This window comes from Siphateles boraxobius, unplaced genomic scaffold (assembly GCF_051911475.1).
Source record: "Siphateles boraxobius isolate OS27281-9 unplaced genomic scaffold, OSU_SipBor_1 47, whole genome shotgun sequence".
In the NCBI taxonomy this organism is placed as follows: Eukaryota; Metazoa; Chordata; class Actinopteri; order Cypriniformes; family Leuciscidae; genus Siphateles; species Siphateles boraxobius.
In genome coordinates, this window is record NW_027509108.1 from 2,356,193 (window position 1) to 2,376,454 (window position 20,262).

General features: G+C 41.6%; 1 protein-coding gene across 3 annotated transcripts in view; it reads left to right on the plus strand.

Moving 5' to 3' along the window:
* LOC143710407 (B-cell receptor CD22-like) overlaps positions 1-20,262 on the plus strand; it is a 60,205-nt gene that overhangs the window by 29,013 nt on the left and 10,930 nt on the right. For 2 of the 3 annotated variants that reach the window (XM_077201355.1, XM_077201354.1), the window contains 12 exons: positions 1,752-2,099; positions 2,198-2,446; positions 3,430-3,684; positions 3,775-4,029; positions 10,038-10,292; positions 10,385-10,642; positions 10,724-10,978; positions 11,071-11,322; positions 13,789-14,043; positions 14,136-14,393; positions 14,475-14,729; positions 14,820-15,074. In XM_077201355.1, the coding sequence (XP_077057470.1) occupies positions 1,752-2,099; positions 2,198-2,446; positions 3,430-3,684; positions 3,775-4,029; positions 10,038-10,292; positions 10,385-10,642; positions 10,724-10,978; positions 11,071-11,322; positions 13,789-14,043; positions 14,136-14,393; positions 14,475-14,729; positions 14,820-15,074 (3,150 nt within the window). The remainder of the gene's footprint in view (positions 1-1,751; positions 2,100-2,197; positions 2,447-3,429; positions 3,685-3,774; positions 4,030-10,037; positions 10,293-10,384; positions 10,643-10,723; positions 10,979-11,070; positions 11,323-13,788; positions 14,044-14,135; positions 14,394-14,474; positions 14,730-14,819; positions 15,075-20,262) is intronic. The other variant, XR_013194545.1, reaches the window with a different exon arrangement.

Sequence of the window (20,262 nt, forward strand, 5' to 3'; positions counted from 1 at the left end):
AACGCTTCTGTGCTCCTATTGGTCAACCTCATACATGTGACGGAACCCGTCGTGGACGACCGTTAAAAAAATTAAACATGCTAGTCTTTTTGTCGTGATGTCGTGAAGCATCGCAGACGCGACGTAGGTTGTCGCCCACTATGACACACTATACGAGATGATACGATCGAATCTTGCGTCCCGACGCCCGTTGTCGTTTACGAATCCCCACGACACCCTACGTCAAACGGATCGTGCCAAAATCGGGCTAAAATCGTGTAATCTGAACCAGGCATTATGGAGATGAGTGTTTGCTTTAGTTGGGCTCTTGACCCTTATATTATTAACTTTGGATTTTGTTTGGCTGTTGTATCTGAGTTGTACCTGCCAGATGAACATAGAAAAAATGGTCTACTGGTGTAGGTTGTGTTATGACATTCATCATTAATTTACCAAATGTTTGTGATTTATGCTGTCAATTACAGCATAACTGAGATTCTGCATAAATATCCAGATTTTGATGTATAATGGATTTCTTAAAAGTTGTAAAAAAACCTTTCTTTTAGGCACACACAGATATCAAGATTCAGTCTATGCATCTCAACAATGGTGACGAGCAGAATATTCAATTAGGAGAAGTAAATTACATAGACAATTCAGATCATAATTTATTCATGCCGCAATGCATGATGGGAGCCATTAATGAGTTGTGATTGGTGGCAACAAGGATTATTATTGTCACCACGGTTGAGATTCACAGGCTGATTATTGATGTCTGTGTTTCTAAATTTATGCATTTCAAAGTGATTTGATCAGAACAAGTTTTTATAAATGTTTTGGAGTATAAGAAAAATACATTTATCGTATGCTGTAGAACCACTAAACTGTTGCTATCAAGTTAAATCAGATCATCTGAATGAGTTTCATTTTTCAGATCACAGCATGATTATGTCAAATCATAACCAACACTATCAGATCACACTTGTCTTTGTTCATTTGACTGTAATAAATCAATAACGGCCAACAAACAAAATGTAAACTTAAAGTATAAGGATCAAGAGCCCAACTAAAGCAAACACTTATCGCCATAACGGTTGCTTACAATTTGTGATTTTCTCCTTCAGTGATTCTGCTTGTTATCATCAGGTGTCTTCAATAATGCTCAAACATCACTAAATTAATCACTTAATTATATCATTAACTTTAACACTCTTGAGTGTTAATTTAACACTCATATCTGCATCATATCGTCCATCTGAAAGCAGGTGAAGGTGATTTACTACTAATCAAGGAACCGGCTTTACTGATTAGATGCGCATAACAACATCGTGCGATTAATCGTGCAGCCCTAGTACATTCACATCACATGTTAATGCAGCGATAGTTACACGCAGGAAACTGTTATTCGCAATCACAACAGATATTCATCATTGAGAGGACGTTGAAAAGCTTCTGACCGCCGGAAAAAAAATTGTTAAATTAATGAATTCGATTATGAAGGATGCCGATTTGTAGATTGTGCGTTTCTTTAGTATATACCTTCCGCAATCTATTTTTCAATTACTTTTAAAAAGTGGTTGGGGACAAAATCGAGCCTGGCAAAAAGTGGCGGGGACAGGTCCCACCCGTAAATTACGCCCCTGACTGCACCTATAAGTTTAACTCTGTAAATGTTGTTTTGCAAAATCTGGAGGTGTGCTGTAAAGCACCTTCTCCACCAGCTCAATGTAACTGATAAATCAATTTTCATCATGATGAATTCTGTGTTTCAGGGGTTTCTAGCGCTGATTGGGGTGTGAGTTACAGTCCTTCACACATCTGTGCACTAAAGGACTCAACAGTGATAATGAGATGCACTTATAAATACCCTACTGGATATCAGATCAAGAGGGTGTTCTGGATGAAAACACTAACAAAATATAATGGAGAGTTTCCAAATCTGTCTGAGGATCCTGAATACAGTCAGAGGCTTCAGTATCTGGGAGATAAACAGCAGAACTGCACCATCAGACTGAGTCATGTGACACTGAAGGATTCACGCATGTACTATTTCAGATTCATCACTGATAAAGATGATGTGAAATGGATTGGTATTCCAGGAGTGACTCTTAATGTCACAGGTGACTTTGATGAGGTTTATCTCTTCTTCTGTGCATTATGTTGAATAATAATCAGTGTATGACAGCAGCACTAGATATAATGTGTGTGTTGTGTTCAGATCTTCAGGTGGAGTCTCCAGAGAAAGTGACAGAGGGAGATTCAGTCAGTCTGACATGTAAAAGCAGCTGCGCTCTGACTGACAGAGCAACATTCATCTGGTACAGAAACTCACAGCCATTAACTGAGGGAAGAGACAGAAACAATGAACTCCTGCTGCAGTCAGTCAGAAGAGAGGATTCAGGCAGATATCGCTGTGCTGTAGACGGACAAACTCACATCTCTCCTGCTGTTAAGCTCAATGTCATGTGTGAGTAATATGTGATGAATCAAAATTATTAACATGTGTAAGCACAATTATTGTGAACTAAATTTGGTGCTTCAATATCACTCACATTAAGCGTCTTAAATGGGGAGAACGCTTTATTACGCTGCCGTTGTCTGTTTTAGCAGCTACTGCCATCTAGTGGTAGCCGGTTTTCTCAGACAGTGTGTGTGGATCGTGCAAGGCTAAACCAGCGAAATGAAAGTCTCAAAATCCAAATGACTCAAATAGGATCGACTCAGAAACGAGTCAATGAATTAACGCGTGTCACCTCATCCAAAAATGCACATCTTACTTGTTGCTTGTTGCACAAATTCTGATCTACATTAATACAAGATCGAGGTTTTGTATTAACAACTATGTCTCTATTTGTACAAAATGCTGCACATTCATGTGATTCTGGATTTTGCACACACAAGTTGTATTGTATTAGTTTAAATGTAGTGACGCACATTTGTGAATTTGTCAAATATATAGGTAGTTGTGCATGCATTAATAATTAGCACCAGGCCTATTCATTTGTAGATGTTTGTGTGTGGGTTGTGAAATGCTTAAAACAGCGAAAAGAAAGTCTCAAAATCCAAATAAATCAAATGAGATTGACTCAGAAAAGACGTCAATGAATGCACGCGTGTCATCTGATCCACACATGCACATCTTTTTTGTTGTATGCACAAATTATGATACAGTAATACAAAGAAACAATTTGTATTCACAAAAATGTCTCTATTTGTACAAATTGCTACACATTCATTCAATTTTGAATTTTGCACACGCAAGTTGAAAGGTTGTGGATAGTAAAACATATCTGCAACGTTTATTAAGTTCATGGATAATTGTGCTTGCAGGTGTTTATCATGTTGATACTATATTCATCCCATATGAGTACAGATTAAATTAGTATTTTAAAAAGCTGGAGATTGTGTTTGAATGAGATGATTTAAGATTCAATTTTTTGTCATTTTCAGACTCACCAAGGAACGTCTTAGTGTTCATAAGTCTATCTGGTGTAATAGTGGAGGGAGATTCAGTGACTCTGAGATGCTTCAGTGAATCAAACCCTCCTGCAGAAATCAGCTGGTTTAAAGGAAGAACATTTGTAGGATCTGGAAGAATCTACAACATCTCAAAGATCAGCTCTGATGACAGTGGAGAATACAAGTGCAAGTCCAACAATACACATGGAGTGAAATACTCTGATGCTGTGACTTTAAACGTCATGTGTGAGTTAATGATGGTTCAATAACTGTGATCAAAATTAGTGGATTAACAAATGCAAAACATGAGTATAGATTTTATTTTGTCCTTTTCAGATTCACCAAGAAGCGTCTCAGTGTCCATCAGTCCATCTGGTGTAATAGTGGAGGGAGATTCAGTGACTCTGAACTGCATCAGTGACTCAAACATTCCTGCAGAAATCAGCTGGTTTAAAGGAAGAACATTTGTAGGATCTGGAAGAATCTACAACATCTCAAAGATCAGCTCTAATGACAGTGGAGAATACAAGTGCAAGTCCATCAACAAACATGGAAAGAAATACTCTGATGCTGTGACTTTAAACATTATGTGTGAGTTAAAAGCATAGTTCACCCAAAAATGAAAATTCGGTCATAAATTACTCACCCTCATGTCGTTCCAAACCCGTAAGACTTCGTTCATCTTCGGGACACAAATGAAGATATTTTTGATGAAATCGGATGGCTCAGGGGGACTCCTGTCAGGGACATCTATTTAATTAACACTTTTGAGGCCCAGAAAGGCACTAAATACATTGTTAAAATAGTCCACGTGACTACAGGGTTTCAACCTTAATTTTATGAACCGACGAGAATAAATTTTACTTATTCGAACCAGAATATATAGAGAACAAACTAAAAGAGATAGAAGAGGCTGCAACCCAACCACATCCACAAGCTTCTGAAAGACAGAGAGCAATGGAGAGCTGGTGGTGTAGATGTCATCAGTGTCAAGCGATGCCTACTAAACATGAGAGTGTGTGCTACATTAATTGTGACATTGTCATGCCACATCTTGAAAGATTGGATTATTCAGACGATGAGACGACACGTGTATCTCGCTGTATAATAGAGGATCCCGCTTTTCCACCCCACGTATGCGTCATGTTGTTCTTGTGAATACACGTCAGAGACTGATATGGAAGAGAAGAAATTGTTGAATAAAGTCGTTATTTTGGGTTTTTTGGACAAAAAGTATTCTCATCATCATCATCATCAATCGGCTGCGAACAGGGTAGGTTTGCAGTCGGTCACCAATTTTCTCCATTCCCTGCGATCTTTGGCAACTTCCCTCAGTTTGTTTGCTGTAGCTGGTACGTCCTTGTTGATGAGCTCGCCGATGTATTGATGGTACAGTTTATGTGGTCTTCCTCTGCCTCTTTTGCCGTATCTTTCTTGTGGTGCATACAAAACATATTTGTTTATTAAGTTGTGCTCGCTTCTTCTAAGGCAGTGGTCCACAAATCTTTTGGTTGGTCGCGGTCGGCTTGCTTGTAGATGTCTTCGTTCCTGATTTTGTCTAGACGTTTGATGCCGAGCATTATTTTGTAGCAGGTGGTGGCGAATCTGTTGAGCTGGTCTTTGATCTTACTGTTGATAATCCAACTCTCACAGCCGTAGAGAAGGATTGAGATGCATGCGGCTTCGAATATGTTGATCTTGAGTTCGATTGGAAGGGTCTTTGGAAGGGCTTCCCCTCGACTAGTACATGGCTCTTGGAGTTGGTGTAGATTGCTCGGACTGCTCTTACCAATTTATTTGGTATGCCGTAGTGTCTCATGATTTTGAACATTGTTGATCTGTTGATCGAAATGAACGCTTTCCTGAAGTTGATGAATGTGATGTAGTAGTCGAGATTCTTGTCATTGTAGCCTTCGATTATTCTACGCAGGATGTGAACTTGTTCTGTGCACCCTCTACCTCTTCTGAAGCCAGCTTGATTGGCGCGCAGTACTTTGTCGATTGGGTCTCTTATCCTATGCAGGATAGCTTTGTTGTAGACCTTTGCGGCGACCGACATAAGGCTGATTCCCCTGTAGTTGTTCATCAGGGTCAGATCACCTTTCTTGGGTAGAGGGCAATTAAACTGGTTGTGAATTGTTCGGCTGCCGATTCTTGCACGTAGACTCTGTTACAGATATAAAGGAGGAGACCGTAATCTTGTCCGAACTTTAATGCTTCTGCTGTTATTGCATGGTCAGGCCCTGGTGATTTGCCGCTTTTAAGTTCCTGAGATGCTCGTTTGATCTCCTCGATGGTAAATGGTTGTGTGTCGATCTTGAGGTCCTTGGCGGCAGGCTCAATGTTCGATTTATCCGTGATAATGATGTTGTCTTTGAGCAACGTGCTAAAGTATTTTTGCCACTCCTTTAGCAGTTCTTGTGTCGAGTTGATTTCTTTGCCGTCGGCTCTCTTCATTTTGTGTTTATTGGTGAACTTTTGCCACTGATTTCATTCACAATCTCCCAAGTTGTTCTCAGTTTGGTTGCTTTTGCTGCTTCTGTTAGTCTGTGAAGTTTTTCTTCTAGGAAGTTGATTCTGTCCTTTTCGTAGGACTCCTGGAGGTTTTTGGTGAGTTGTTGGGAGTCTTTCTTGTTGTTCCTCCTGGCTTCATTGCGTTTTTTGAGAATTTCAGTAGTTCCAGTTGAGACCCAGTTCTTGGTTGTTTTCTTCTTTACTAGACCGACCGTGCTCTCTGCTGCCTCCTCGATGACTTGTACGAATATATCGTACTTTTGCTGCAGATCTTCATGGTCGTCTTCTTCCCTGAGTAGGCTGTAGCAATTCTGGATCTCGACTACGTACTTCTGCTGTAGTACACTGTTGTCCTTGAGCCTCTTCCAGTCGAACTTGATGCGCTTGGTCTTGATTTCTCGTGGAGCTCATAGGCTGATCTTGATCGCGGCACTGACTATTCTGTCATCAGATCCAAGTTCAACAGTCTTGTAGGCTCGCACGTTCCTCACCGAATTTAACCATTTGCCACTAACTAATATTTGGTCTAGTTGAGCTCTTTTTTTGCCGTCATTTGCTTTCCTGTTGGCGTCTGGCTGCCAAGTCCAGATTCTGGATTTCGATGCGGGAATCAGGTTTGCGTTGGCCTGATGTTGTTTGTTTCGTAGAACTTAACTAGTCTACTTCCGTTGCCGTTTGTTAACTTGTGAAGTACGTGCTTGCCGATGACTCTAGGATTGGATTGATGACAGTCTTCTCCGATTCTCGCATTGAAGTCGCCTGCGATGATGAGCATGTTGTGTGGCGGAATTTCCTCAGTGCACTCGGTGAGCTTGTTGTAGAAGTTGTCTTTGTCTTCATCGTGTTTCTCTTCTGTCGGAGCGTAGGCCACGATGACTGTTGTAGATGGGTTGCCGGCAAAAGTTGCTGTCATTATTCGCTCGGACACTTTGGTTGTTGCTGTTAGAGACTTTTCCGCTTTGCTGCTTGTGAGGAGCCCTATTCCTCCGACATGGTTGCCTTGGGTTGTTTTTGTAGCTGAGCAGTAGTCAAATCTCCACTTTCTGCCATTGTAGACTTCGGTGTAAGTGTTGATGTCGTTTGTTGCTGTCGATGTTCTTGGACGGCTATGATGTCGATTCCGTTCTCTTCGCATTCATGGATAAGCTGATGGAAGCGTTCGGATTGTTCGAATGTTAGTGGCGCTTCTTTGTTTTTACTCTTTCCTGCTTTTCTTAGAGTGCGGACGTTGTAGGTGGCTATGATGGTTGGCTTGTGGTGGGTGAATGGACGATGTTGTGTCATAGTGATGGCGCTTGCGTTGTCCTGTTTTGTCGTTGTATTATCGGGAGCAGTAGCCATAACCGCCATACACAGGCAAACAAGCTAAACAAGATAACAAGGGAGCGGGGCTAATTAGAAACACCTGGAGAGACTAATAAAAAAGAAAAACTACAAAGGACTACAAAACATGGCACAGAACAGGAAATAACAAAAGTCCACACAAGACAAGGAGAACACCAGACAGGAATCATGACAGTGTAGGCCTATGTAAAATACGGTAAAATCGCGTCCCGTATTGATTAGAGCATGTTAATTAATACATTAATTAACAAGCATGTGTCGTTAACATGGTACACAGCAAAATCCCCAGTGTTAAATTAACACTCCTAAGTGTACATATGTGTCCACACTACAGGGTGTTAAAATGAACACTGAAGCAGTGTTAAAGTTAATTAGATAAGTGATTAATAAAGTGATGATTGGCCATTAGTGGTGACACCTGGTGATAATAAGCAGAATCATTGAAGGAAAGAGAAACTACAAGAACAGGAAAAAAAGAGAAACACAATAACTACAAATGACTTTGACCCATTACACATTATTGCACGTATTATTAACTAGTTTGACTTTATTTCTGTCATACATCACAAAAGTTCTTGAGATTCAACAGAAGTTTAGACAGTAATATTTTATTGAATTTTTTATAAGTCACAATTATGGTGGTCAGTGTTTGCTTTAGTTGGGCTCTTAACCCTTTTCATTTTTAATATTAGTTTTTCTCGGATTGTTACAACATTGTGTTTATAAAGCACATTTGTTACTGCAAGAGAAAACACGATTTGCTCACAATATGTTTTGATGATGACAATATCATCATGTAGTGATCTGAGTCACTGATGTCATTCAGAGTCTAAATCTTTGACTATATGCTTGATGTCTCATTTTGGTATTGGTGATTGCAGTTTGTATATCTGGAGATTCTACAGTTTGAGATTCAACAGCAATATGAACAATTTTGGAAGTACTGTGTGCACAGAAGCGCTTGTGTTTAGACACACAGACATCAAGAATTAGCATAATCTCAACAATGGTGACAATATACAAACTAGTGACAAACAGATCAACTCTGAACATCACAAAACAAGCTACTTAAGTCATAACAAAACAATAGCAAAATAAAAGCAAACAGAAAAAAATAATGAAAATGACAGGACAATTCAGCTGCATAATTTATTCATGATGCAATGCATGATGTGAGCCATGGATGTGTTTTGATTGGTGGCTCCCATCATGCACTGCAACATGAAGCATTTGTGTGATTGTCACCATTGCTGAGATTCATATGTAGATTATTGATGTCTGTGTGTGATTTTAAAACCTTCAGATTATTAAAGCACTACTGGAATTAACTACTGCAATGAACAATTAATAAAGTATTTACAATCAGTTAATAATGTGAGATCAGGACACTACAGGATTGTAATTTTATCATCGACACATTACCATCATGACCTGGGCTATGTGTCTCATAAACATCTTACGTCTAACTTGTTCATGGAACAATTGCAACCAATTTTCTGTATGATCAAAATAGGCTTATGGGACATACAGTCCAGGGCATAGCGTCTCTTGCCACAACAAATGTGTTTAATAAACATGGAGTTGGAGCAGTCAGAGAAAAACTAATATTAAAAAGTAACGGGTCAAGAGCCCAACTAAAGCAAACACTGATCACCATAATGGTAACCTGAAACAAAACATTCCATAAAACATTACCATCTAAACTTCTGTTAAATCTAAATAAGACCGTGTAGATGTATGACAGAAATAAAGTCAAACTGGTAATAATACATGCAATAATGTGTAATGGCTCAAAGTCAGTAGTTCTCTTTCCTTCAATGATTCTGCTTATTAACATCATGTGTCTTCAATAATGCTCAATCATCACTTAAATAATCACTTAATTATCTCATTAACTTCAACACTGCTTCAGGGTTAATTTTAACACCCTGTAGTGTGGACATATATGTACACTGAGGAGTGTTCATTTAACACTGGGGATTTTTGCTGTGTATATTCATGCAGGAATTAATATGACTCATGTCATAGTTAAGGTTAGTTCTTCATTAGTACATGTCTTAACTCATCATTAGTTCATAGTAAAGTAATTATTAATTCAGGTATTAGTACATGATTGTTCATATACTGTTATTGTAAAGTGTTACCATTTGTTTTCATTAAAATTACTATTTGTACAAAATGCTGCACATTCACGTGATTCTGGATTTTGCGTACAGAAGTTGTATTGTATTAGTTTAAATGTAGTGGCGCACATTTGTAAATTTGTCAAATAGATGGGTATTTGTGCACACATTAATAATTAGCACCAGGCCTATTCATTTGTAGATGTTTGTGTGTGGAATGTGAAATGCTTAAAAACAGCGAAAAGAAAGTCTCAAAATCCAAATTAATCAAATGAGATTGACTCAAAAAAGACGTCAATGAATGCACATGTGTCCTCTGATCCACACATGCACATCTGTTTTGTTGCATGTGCAAATTATGATGCACAAAAGAAAATATTTGTATTCACAAAAATGTCTCCATTCGTACACATTGCTATACATTCATTCAATTTAAAATTTTGCACAACCAAGTTGAAAGGCATTTGGTTGTGGATAGTAAAACATATCTGCAACATTTATCAAGTTCATGGATAATTGTGCTTGCAGGTGTAAATAATTTTGATACTATATTCATCCCATCTGAGTAAAGATTAAATTGGTCAAACATGAGTATAGAGTTTATTCTGTCCTTTTCAGACTCACCAAGGAACGTCTTAGTGTCCATCAGTCCATCTTGTGTAATAGTGGAGGGAGATTCAGTGACTCTGAACTGCATCAGTGACTCAAACCCTCCTGCAGAAATCAACTGGTTGAAAGGAGGAACGATTGTAGGATCTGGAAGAATCTACAGCATCTCAAAGATCAGTTCTAATTACAGTGGAGAATACAAGTGCAAGTCCAACAATACACATGGAGAGAAATACTCTGATGTTGTGACTTTAAATGTCATGTGTGAGTTAATGATGGTTCAGTAAATGTGATCAACAAATTATTGGATTAACAAATGGGAAACATGAGTATAGAGTTTATTCTGTCCTTTTCAGACTCACCGAGGAACTTATCAGTGTCCATCACTCCATCTGGTGTAAAAGTGGAGGGAGATTCAGTGACTCTGTATTGCATCAGTGACTCAAACCCTCCTGCAGAAATCAGCTGGTTTAAAGGAAAAAGGAAGATTTTGCAATCTGGTGAAATTTACAGCATCACTAATATTAAGTCTGAGTCCAGCGGAGACTATCATTGCTCTGCTAGAAATAAACATGGATCTCAGATTTCTGCTGCTGTGAATGTGAATATCATGTGTAAGTCTGCCTTTATTTCTGGAAGATTAGTTGTGCAATAATTTCTCACTGCATGTCATTTTACACTTTCTGTCTTTACAGATCCTCCCAGGAGCGCCTCAGTGTTCATCAGTCCATCTGGTGTAATAGTGGAGGGAGATTCAGTGACTCTGAACTGCATCAGTGACTCAAACCCTCCTGCAGAAATCAGCTGGTTTAAAGGAGGAAGGATTGTAGGATCTGGAAGAATCTACAACATCTCAAATATCAGTTCTAATTACAGTGGAGAATACAAGTGCAAGTCCAACAATACACATGGAGAGAAATACTCTGATGTTGTGACTTTAAATGTCATGTGTGAGTTAATGATGGTTCAGTAACTGTGATCAACATATTCGTGGATTAACAAATGCAAAACATGAGTATAGAGTTTATTTTGTCCTTTTCAGACTCACCCAGGAACGTCTCACTGTCCATCAGTTCATCTGGTGTAATAATGGAAGGAGATTTAGTGACTCTGAACTGCATCAGTGACTCAAACCCTCCTGCAGAAATCAGCTGGTTTAAAGGAAAAAGGGAGATTTTGCAATCTGGTGAAACCTACAGCATCACTACTATTAAGTCTGAGTCCAGCAGAGACTATCGTTGCTCTGCTAGAAATAAACATGGATCTCAGACTTCTGCTGCTGTGAATATCTTGTGTAAGTCTGCCTTTATTTTTAATCAGTTCTGAAACATTATTGTCACGAGGTGACGAAATTCCAACTTTTTCCCTTGCAAGGCGGAACTAATGTTCACCGAGATTGCCTCCCGCCGGACCCATAACAACGGATCACCGGGCTAGTTCCGGGTTAGCGCAAAAATCCCAGCGAATGGGGTGATTAGCTAAAATCGCCGACAGCTGTACATGAGGGGATTGAAGCCCCGCGATTGGGACACGTTGCCATTAGGGGGAGGATAAAAGGAGAGAGTACAGACCAAAGGACAGTTCTTTTTGGGGACGGTAATCTCGGAGGAAGCGTGAGCGTTGGAGAAGAGGAAGTGGGGCCGGCAAACGGGCGTGGCACTGTGAGTTTGGGAGAAAGAGGGAATCGCTGGATAGTAAGAGCGTTGGTGAGAGACTGTGAGTAGTCCAATCAATTTACATCCTCCTCTCTCTTGTCTGTGGGTCTCCCTGATGTGAATGCCAGGTCAGAAAATGGGCGACGGCCATCTATATATGTATTTTCCACTGAGTGCTGAATTGTAGAGATGAAGTGATGTGATGCACTGTTTTGATGTGTGAAGTGTGAACTTAAACCCGCTGGATGTCCATTACTTACCTGAGTTTTCTATCAAGTTCTAAAGACATAAGAAGAGGCTAACACTGTAGTACTCCACAGACATTTGAGTGTATATGCTGACAGCCCATTGTGAAGGACACGTAGGTGAATGCTCAACTGACTGCTTTGCAGTGAAGCCTTTGAGTGTATATTCTGACAGCCCATTGTGAAGGACACGTAGGTGAATGCTCAACTGACTGCTTTGCAGTGAAGCCCTCCAGCCGTAAGTTCTCTGTCTGTCACCTGTGGAAGAAGAGGATTATGTGCCTGTATATTCACCTGACTGCTTTGCAGTGAAGCCCTCCAGCCGTAAGTTCTCTGTCTGTCACCTGAAGAAGAAGAGGATTACGTGCCTGTATACTCACCTGACTGCTTTGCAGTGAAGCCCTCCAGCCGTAAGTTCTCTGTCTGTCACCTGTAGAAGAAGAGGATAACGTGCCTGTATATTCACCTGTCTGCTTTGCAGCGAAACTCTCCCGCCATAAGCTCTGTGTCTGCCGGCCCTTTAAGAGGATTACGTGCCTGTATACTCACCTGACTGCTTCGCAGTGAAGCCCTCCAGCCGTAAGTTCTCTGTCTATCACCTGAAGAGGAAGAGGATTACGTGCCTATGTACTCAGCTGACTGCTTTGCAGTGAAGCCCTCCAGCCGTAAGTTCTCTGTCTGTCACCTGTAGAAGAAGAGGATTACGTGCCTGTATATTCACCTGTCTGCTTTGCAGCGAAACTCTCCCGCCGTAAGCTCTGTGTCTGCCGGCCCTTCAAGAGAATTACGTGCCCGTATATTCACCTGACTGCTTTGTAGTGAAGCCCTCCAGCCGTAAGTTCTCTGTCTGTCACCTGTAGAAGAAGAGGATTACGTGCCTGTATTATTCACCTGTCTGCTTTGCAGCGAAACTCTCCCGCCGTAAGCTCTGTGTCTGCCGGCCCTTCAAGAGGATTACGTGCCCGTATACTTACCTGACTGCTTTGCAGTGAAGCCCTCCAGCCGTAAGTTCTCTGTCTGTCACCTGTAGAAGAAGAGGATTACGTGCCTGTATTATTCACCTGTCTGCTTTGCAGCGAAACTCTCCCGCCGTAAGCTCTGTGTCTGCCAGCCCTTTAAGAGGATTATGTTCCTGTATACTCACCTGACTGCTTCGCAGTGAAGCCCTCCAGCCATAAGTTCTCTGTCTGTCACCTGAAGAAGAAGAGGATTACGTGCCTGTATTATTCACCTGTCTGCTTTGCAGCGAAACTCTCCCGCCGTAAGCTTTGTGTCTGCCGGCCCTTCAAGAGGAATTCGTGCCTGTATACTCACCCGACGGCTTTGCAGTGAAGCTCCCCAGCCATAAGTTCTATGTCTGCTTTTCGCTGCGAAGAAGAGGAGTACATACCCAAAACACGCACCTCAACTGCTCCACCACAGTTCCTCTGGCCGTAAGTCCCGGCCCGTTCTTTCCCTGGGAAGAAGGGGGTGCGTCCCCCGAAATATGCACCTGAATTGTCCTGCAGCAGCCTCCTCTTAGTCGTGAGCCCCGACTCGTCCTTTCCATTTGAAAACAGCGAAGCTGCCACCAGAGCACCCCCTCCACTGCACTCTGTGGGCCTTCGGCGGGTCCGCCGGACGGAACGACCATGCTCAGAAGACTCACCCTTTTAAATCTTATATCCAATTGTATATTAAATAAAATACTGTTTACTTGAACTCTTGTTGTCTGTCCTCCTTGCCTGGCCTCTGTCCGACTCCCCAAGGGTGGTAGGGGTCTCAGGGGCGGGTGCAGCCTGATTGGCCCGCCCCGACGTGTGACAATATTTGGGCAATTATTTCTCACTGCATGTCATTTTACACTTTTTATCTTTACAGATTCTCCCAGGCGCATCTCAGTGTCCATCAGTCCATCTGGTGTAATAGTGGAGGGAAATTCAGTGACTCTGAACTGCATCAGTGACTCAAACCCTCCTGCAGAAATCAGCTGGTTTAAAGGAGGAATGATTGTAAGATCTGGAAGAATCTACAGCATCACAAATATTAGTTCTAATTACAGTGGAGAATACAAGTGCAAGTCCATCAATACACATGGAGAGAAATACTCTGATGCTGTGACTTTAAACGTTATGTGTGAGTTAATGATGGTTCAGTAACTGTGATCAACAAATTAGTGAATTAAAAAATGCAAAACATGAGTATAGAGTTTATTTTGCCCTTTTCAGACTCACCCAGGTACGTCTCAGTGTCCATCAGTCCATCTGGTGTAATAGTGGAGGGAGATTCAGTGACTCTGAACTGCATCAGTGACTCAAACCCTCCTGCAGAAATCAGCTGGTTTAAAGGAAAAAGGAAGATTTTGCAATCTGGTGAAACCTACAGCATCACTAATATTAAGTCTGAGTCCAGCGGATACTATCGTTGCTCTGCTAGAAATAAACATGGATCTCAGACTTCTAATGCTGTGAAGGTGAATATCATGTGTAAGTCTGCCTTTATTTCTGGAAGATTATTTATGCACTAATTTCTCACTGTATGTCATTTTAAACTTTTTGTCTTTACAGATCCTCCCAGGAGCGCCTCAGTGTTCATCAGTCCATCTGGTGTAATAGTGGCGGAAGATTCAGTGACTCTGAAATGCATCAGTGACTCAAACCCTCCTGCAGAAATCAGCTGGTTTAAAGGAAGAACATTTGTAGGATCTGGAAGAATCTACAACATCTCAAAGATCAGCTCTGATGACAGTGGAGAATACAAGTGCAAGTCCAACAATACACATGGAGAGAAATACTCTGATGCTGTGACTTTAAACGTCATGTGTGAGTTAATGATGGTTCAATAACTGTGATCAAAATTAGTGGATTAACAAATGCAAAACAAGAGTATAGAGTTTATTTTGTCCTTTTCAGATTCACCAAGAAGCGTCTCAGTGTCCATCAGTCCATTTGGTGTAATAGTGGATGGAGATTCAGTGACTCTGAACTGCATCAGTGACTCAAACCCTCCTGCAGAAATCATCTGGTTTAAAGGAAGAACATTTGTAGGATCTGGAGGAATCTACAACATCTCAAAGATCAGCTCTGATGCCAGTGGAGAATACAAGTGCAAGTCCATTAATGAACATGGAGAGAAATACTCTGATGCTGTGACTTTAAACGTTATGAGTGAGTTAAAAGCATAGTTCACCCAAAAATGAAAATGCTGTCATAAATTATTCACCTTTGTGTCGTTCCAAACCTTTAAGACCTTCGTTCATCTTCAGAACACAAATGAAGATATTTTTGATGAAATCGGATGGCTCAGGGGGACTCCTGTCAGGGACAGCTATTTAATTAACACTTTGAGGCCCAGAAATGCACTAAATACATTGTTAAAATAGTCCATGTGACTACAGGGGTTCAACCTTAATTTTATGAACCGACGGAAATAAATTTGACTTATTCGAAAATATACAGAGAACAAACTAAAAGAGATAGAAGAGGCTGCAACACAACCACATCCACAAGCTTCTGAAAGACAGAGAGCAATGGAGAGCTGGTGGTGTAGATGTCATCAGTGCCAAGCGAGGCCTACTGAACATGAGAGTCTGTGCTACATTGATTGTGACATTGTCATGCCACATCTTGAAAGATTGGATTATTCAGACGATGAGACGACATGTGTATCTCGCTGTATAACAGAGGATCCCGTCTTTCCACCCCACGTATGCGTCATGTTGCTCTTGTGAATACATGTCAGAGACTGATATGGAAGAGAAGAAATTGTTAAATAAAGTCGTTATTTGGGGTTTTTTGGCCCACAAAAAGTATTCTCATCATCATCATCAATCGGCTGCGAACAGGGTAGGTTTGCAGTCGGTCACCAATTTTCTCCATTCCCTGCAATCTTTGGCAAATTCCCTCTGTTTGTTCGCTGTAGCTGGTACATCCTTGTTGATGAGCTTGCCGATGTATTGATGGTACAGTTTATGTGGTCTTCCTCGGCCTCTTTTGCTGTGCCTTTCTTGTGGTGCATACAAAACATACGTGACCCATCACAGAAACCAGGGACACAAGTCGGCAGCACAACTTTCGAGCAAAATGAGAAAGAAGATTTTTTTTTCAAAATTGGTGAATTTCAATTTTTTGCAGAATCTGTTATTTGAAATCACGAAGAAGCCTCTCCATGTTTGAGATAGCAGTATTGGTATATTTAAAAACTTACATTTTGAGGTTGAAATCGGCTTGTTTTCGGAGATTCTAGCATGCAGTAGGGGCGTGGCGTGTCATTGTCTGTGTGTATTTCCATACTGAATAACCCGGCGCTTTTGCCCCTGCCCTCCAAGTGAACCGCATGGCTACTTATTATGCTGTGCTCTGGCCGGCTCTATCTGATATCAAAATTCAATGAAGATGGTTGCCGCAAAGATTGTCGCAAACGAGCTGAACCGTGGCAGTTACACCGAAAATGTTTTCGCCGCACTTTGTGGGCTCGGGAAACTGAACCGGAGGTATGGGCGCGGTGCGCGCGCCCTCAGTGCTTGAATACGGCGGCTCGGCTCGCTGACAGCGGTGGCTGGCTGTTTCATATGTGACGTCCCGATTGCTTTGAATGGGGAACGTTTTGTGAACAGGGAACAGAGTTAAGGGACTGGCAACAATCTCCATAGAACATGAACTGCCACAGAGAATCGAAATAGAGGATGCAGTTAAGACCTTTGCTGCGATGAAGGCCTGCCGTGCGCGTTTCTGAAATGTAAGTTAAGCTTCATTTGTTCTTTGGTCGTTATTGAAGATGCTGAACCTGCTGATGATATAATGTGCTTGCGGACATTTCATTTGTGTGTGTATACGCACATAAGAAAGTGGTGTAAAGAGATTTGCAACAGTAATTTGAGGAGGTGAAATGTGATTATTTGGAAAATTGACTGCTTAAAGAAAAATGCCAGCAGGCATTTGCCTCCTGCATAAACTTTAATATTGTTGACATTTTGGGCACACGAGCGTTGCGCACTATTTGCGTTATATGTAGGCCTATGGCTTATTGGTCTTTGTGTGTTGTTGCTGGTTTTGCGTTATATGTATATGGCATATTGGTCTTTGTCTGATGTTGCTGGTTTTCCGTTATATGTAGGCTATATGGCATATTGGTCTTTGTGTGTTGTTGCTGGTACGTTGCAAATAGAGGGGCAGCACAATTGTTTTTCGCCTAGTGCGGCAGAAGTGCACTCATTCGAAGTGCAAAAAAGCTGTAAAGCACAGGGGGGAGCTTTACAGGGGGTTGGCTTATCTAAATGAGATGTAAATGAGCCCTATTGTCACTCCCAGCAGCAGAGAGAGGTGAGAACTGCACAATCTTTAGAGGTCGTTTTCTCATCTTTGAGCTTTTTTAAGTGCCTACCTTCAAATGGCCACAACTTCTCCAAATATTATCAGATTTCCACGTTACACATCGTTGGAAAGCTTGGAGATTACACTTTCAGAATCTATGAATAACTCAAAATGCCCCAGAACCGACTTGTGTCCCTAGTTTCCGTGACCGGTCACATATTTGTTTATTAAGTCGTGCTCGCTTCTTCTGAGGCAGTAGCCTACAAATCTCAGCTGTCTTTGTTGCACTCGGAGGACGAGTTGGTCGCGGTCGACTTGCTTGTAGATGTCTTCGTTGCTGATTTTGTCTAGACGTTTGATGCCGAGCATTATTCTGTAGCAGTTGGTGGCGACGCTGTTGAGCTGGTCTTTGATCTTACTGTTGATGATCCAACTCTCGCAGCCGTAGAGAAGGATTGAGATGCATGCGGCTTCGAATATGTTGATCTTGAGTTCGATTGGAAGGGTCTTTGCCTGAAAGACATTTTTTTATCTTCCAAAAGGCCCTTGCTTGGCCTTTTCATGCTCTGACGTCTGACTCTGTAGAGGCTATTTGAGAGCCAAGATATTTGAAGTTCTTGGTCCACTCAATGCTCTGACCATTTAGCTGTATGTACTGGTGGGTGTGGATTGCCAAGTCTAGGCCAGCATGTTGTTTGTTGCTTATTGCTTCTGTCTTGACTATATTGACTTCAAGGCCTACTCTCCTGGCCCACTTGGCTGTTGTTGTGAATTGTTGCTGCGATCTTTCCAGGGTGCTTTCGAATAGAGCGATGTCATCGGCAAAGTCCAGGTAGAATAGTGAGACATTACGTTGCCTAGTTGACTCTCTTAGACGTTTTACGATGCCGTGTGATTGGGTGGTGTCAGCGTGTTCCTCCTCAGCTTTTGTTAGTACGTAGTCGAGAACGATGATAAACAGGAAAGGAGCTGGTGTGTCGCCTTGTAGGACACCAGTTGAAATGTCGAATTGGTCTGATAGCTTCCCCTCGACAGTACATGGCTCTTGGAGTTGGTGTAGATTGCTCGGACTGCTCTTACCAATTTATTTGGTATGCCGTAGTGTCTCATGATTTCGAACATTGTTGATCTGTTGATCGAATCGAACGCTTTCCTGAAGTTGATGAATGTGATGTAGTAGTCGAGATTCTTGTCATTGTAGCCTTCGATTATTCTACGCAGGATGTGAACTTGTTCTGTGCACCCTGTACCTCTTCTGAAGCCAGCTTGCTTGGCGCGCAGGACTTTGTCGATCGGGTCTCTTATCCTATGCAGGATAGCTTTGTTGTAGACCTTTGTGGCGATTGACATAAGGCTGATCCCCCTGTAGTTGTTCATCAGGGTCAGTGAGAACTGCACAATCTTTAGAGGTCGTTTTCTCATCTTTGAGCTTTTTTAAGTGCCTACCTTCAAATGGCCACAACTTCTCCAAATATTATCTGGAGAAGTTGAGAACTGTAGAGAACTGTCCCTCTTTCTTGGGTAGAGGGACAATTAAACTGGTTGTGAATTGTTCAGGTGCCGATTCTTGCGCGTAGACTCTGTTACAGATATCAAGGAGGAGACCGGCTACATAATCTCCTCCGAACTTCAATGCTTCTGCTGTTATTGCATGTTCAGGCCCTGGTGATTTGCCGCTTTTAAGTTCCTGAGTTGCTCGTTTGATCTCCTCGATGGTAAATGGTTGTGTGTCGATGTTGAGGTCCTTGGCGGCAGGCTCAATGGGCGATCTATCCGTTATAATGATGTTGTTGTTGAGCAACGCGCTAAAGTATTTTTGCCACTCCTTTAGCAGTTCTTGTGTCAAGTTGATTTCTTTGCCGTCGGCTCTCTTCATTTTGTGTTTAGTGAACTTTTGCCTCTGATTTAATTCACGATCTCCCAAGTTGTTCTCAGTTTGTTTGCTTTTACTGCATCTGTTAGTCTGTGAAGTTTTTCTTCTAGGAAGTTGATTCTGTCCTTTTCGTAGGACTCCAGGAGGTTTTTGGTGAGTTGTTGGGAGTCTTTCTTGTTGTTCCTCCTGGCTTCATTGCGTTTTTGGAGAATTTCAGTAGTTCCAGTTGAGACCCAGTTCTTGGTTGTTTTCTTCTTTACTAGACCGACCGTGCTCTCTGCTGCCTCCTCGATGGCTTGTACGAATATATTGTACTTTTGCTGCAAATCTTCATGGTCGTCTTCTTCACTGAGTAGGCTGTAGCAATTCTGGATCTCGACTACGTACTTCTGCTGTAGTTCACTGTTTTCCTTGAGCCTCTTCCAGTCGAACTTGATGCGCTTGGTCTCGATTTCTCGTGGAGCTCATAGGCTGATCTTGATCTATTCTGTCAATAGATTGACTATTGATTGATCTATCTATTCATCTATTGATTGATCTATCTATTAGGCACTGACTATTATGTCATCAGATCCGAGTTTAACAGTGTTGTAGGCTCGCACGTTCCTTACCGAATTTATCCATTTGCCGCTAACTAATATGTGGTCTAGTTGAGCTCGGTTTTTGCCGTCATTTGCTTTCCTGTTGGCGTCCGGCTGCCAAGTCCAGATTCTGGATTTCGGATGCGGGAATCAGGTTTGCATTGGCCGGATGTTGTTTGTGTCGTAGAACTCAACTAGTCTACTTCCATTGCCATTTGTTAACTTGTGAAGTACGTGCTTGCCGATGACTCTAGGATTGGATTGATGACAGTCTTCTCCGATTCTCGCATTGAAGTCGCCTGCGATGATGAGCATGTTGTGTGGCGTTCGGATTGTTCAAATGTTAGTGGCGCTTCTTTGTTTTTACTCTTTCCTGCTTTTCTTAGAGTGCGGACGTTGTAGGTGGCTATGATGGTTGGCTTGCGGTGGGTGAATGGACGATGTTGTGTCATAGTGATGGCGCTTGCGTTGTCCTGTTTTGTCGTTGTATTATCGGGAGCAGTAGCCATAACCGCCATACACAGGCAAACAAGCTAAACAAGATAATAAGGGGGCGGGGCTAATTAGAAACACCTGCAGAGACTAATAA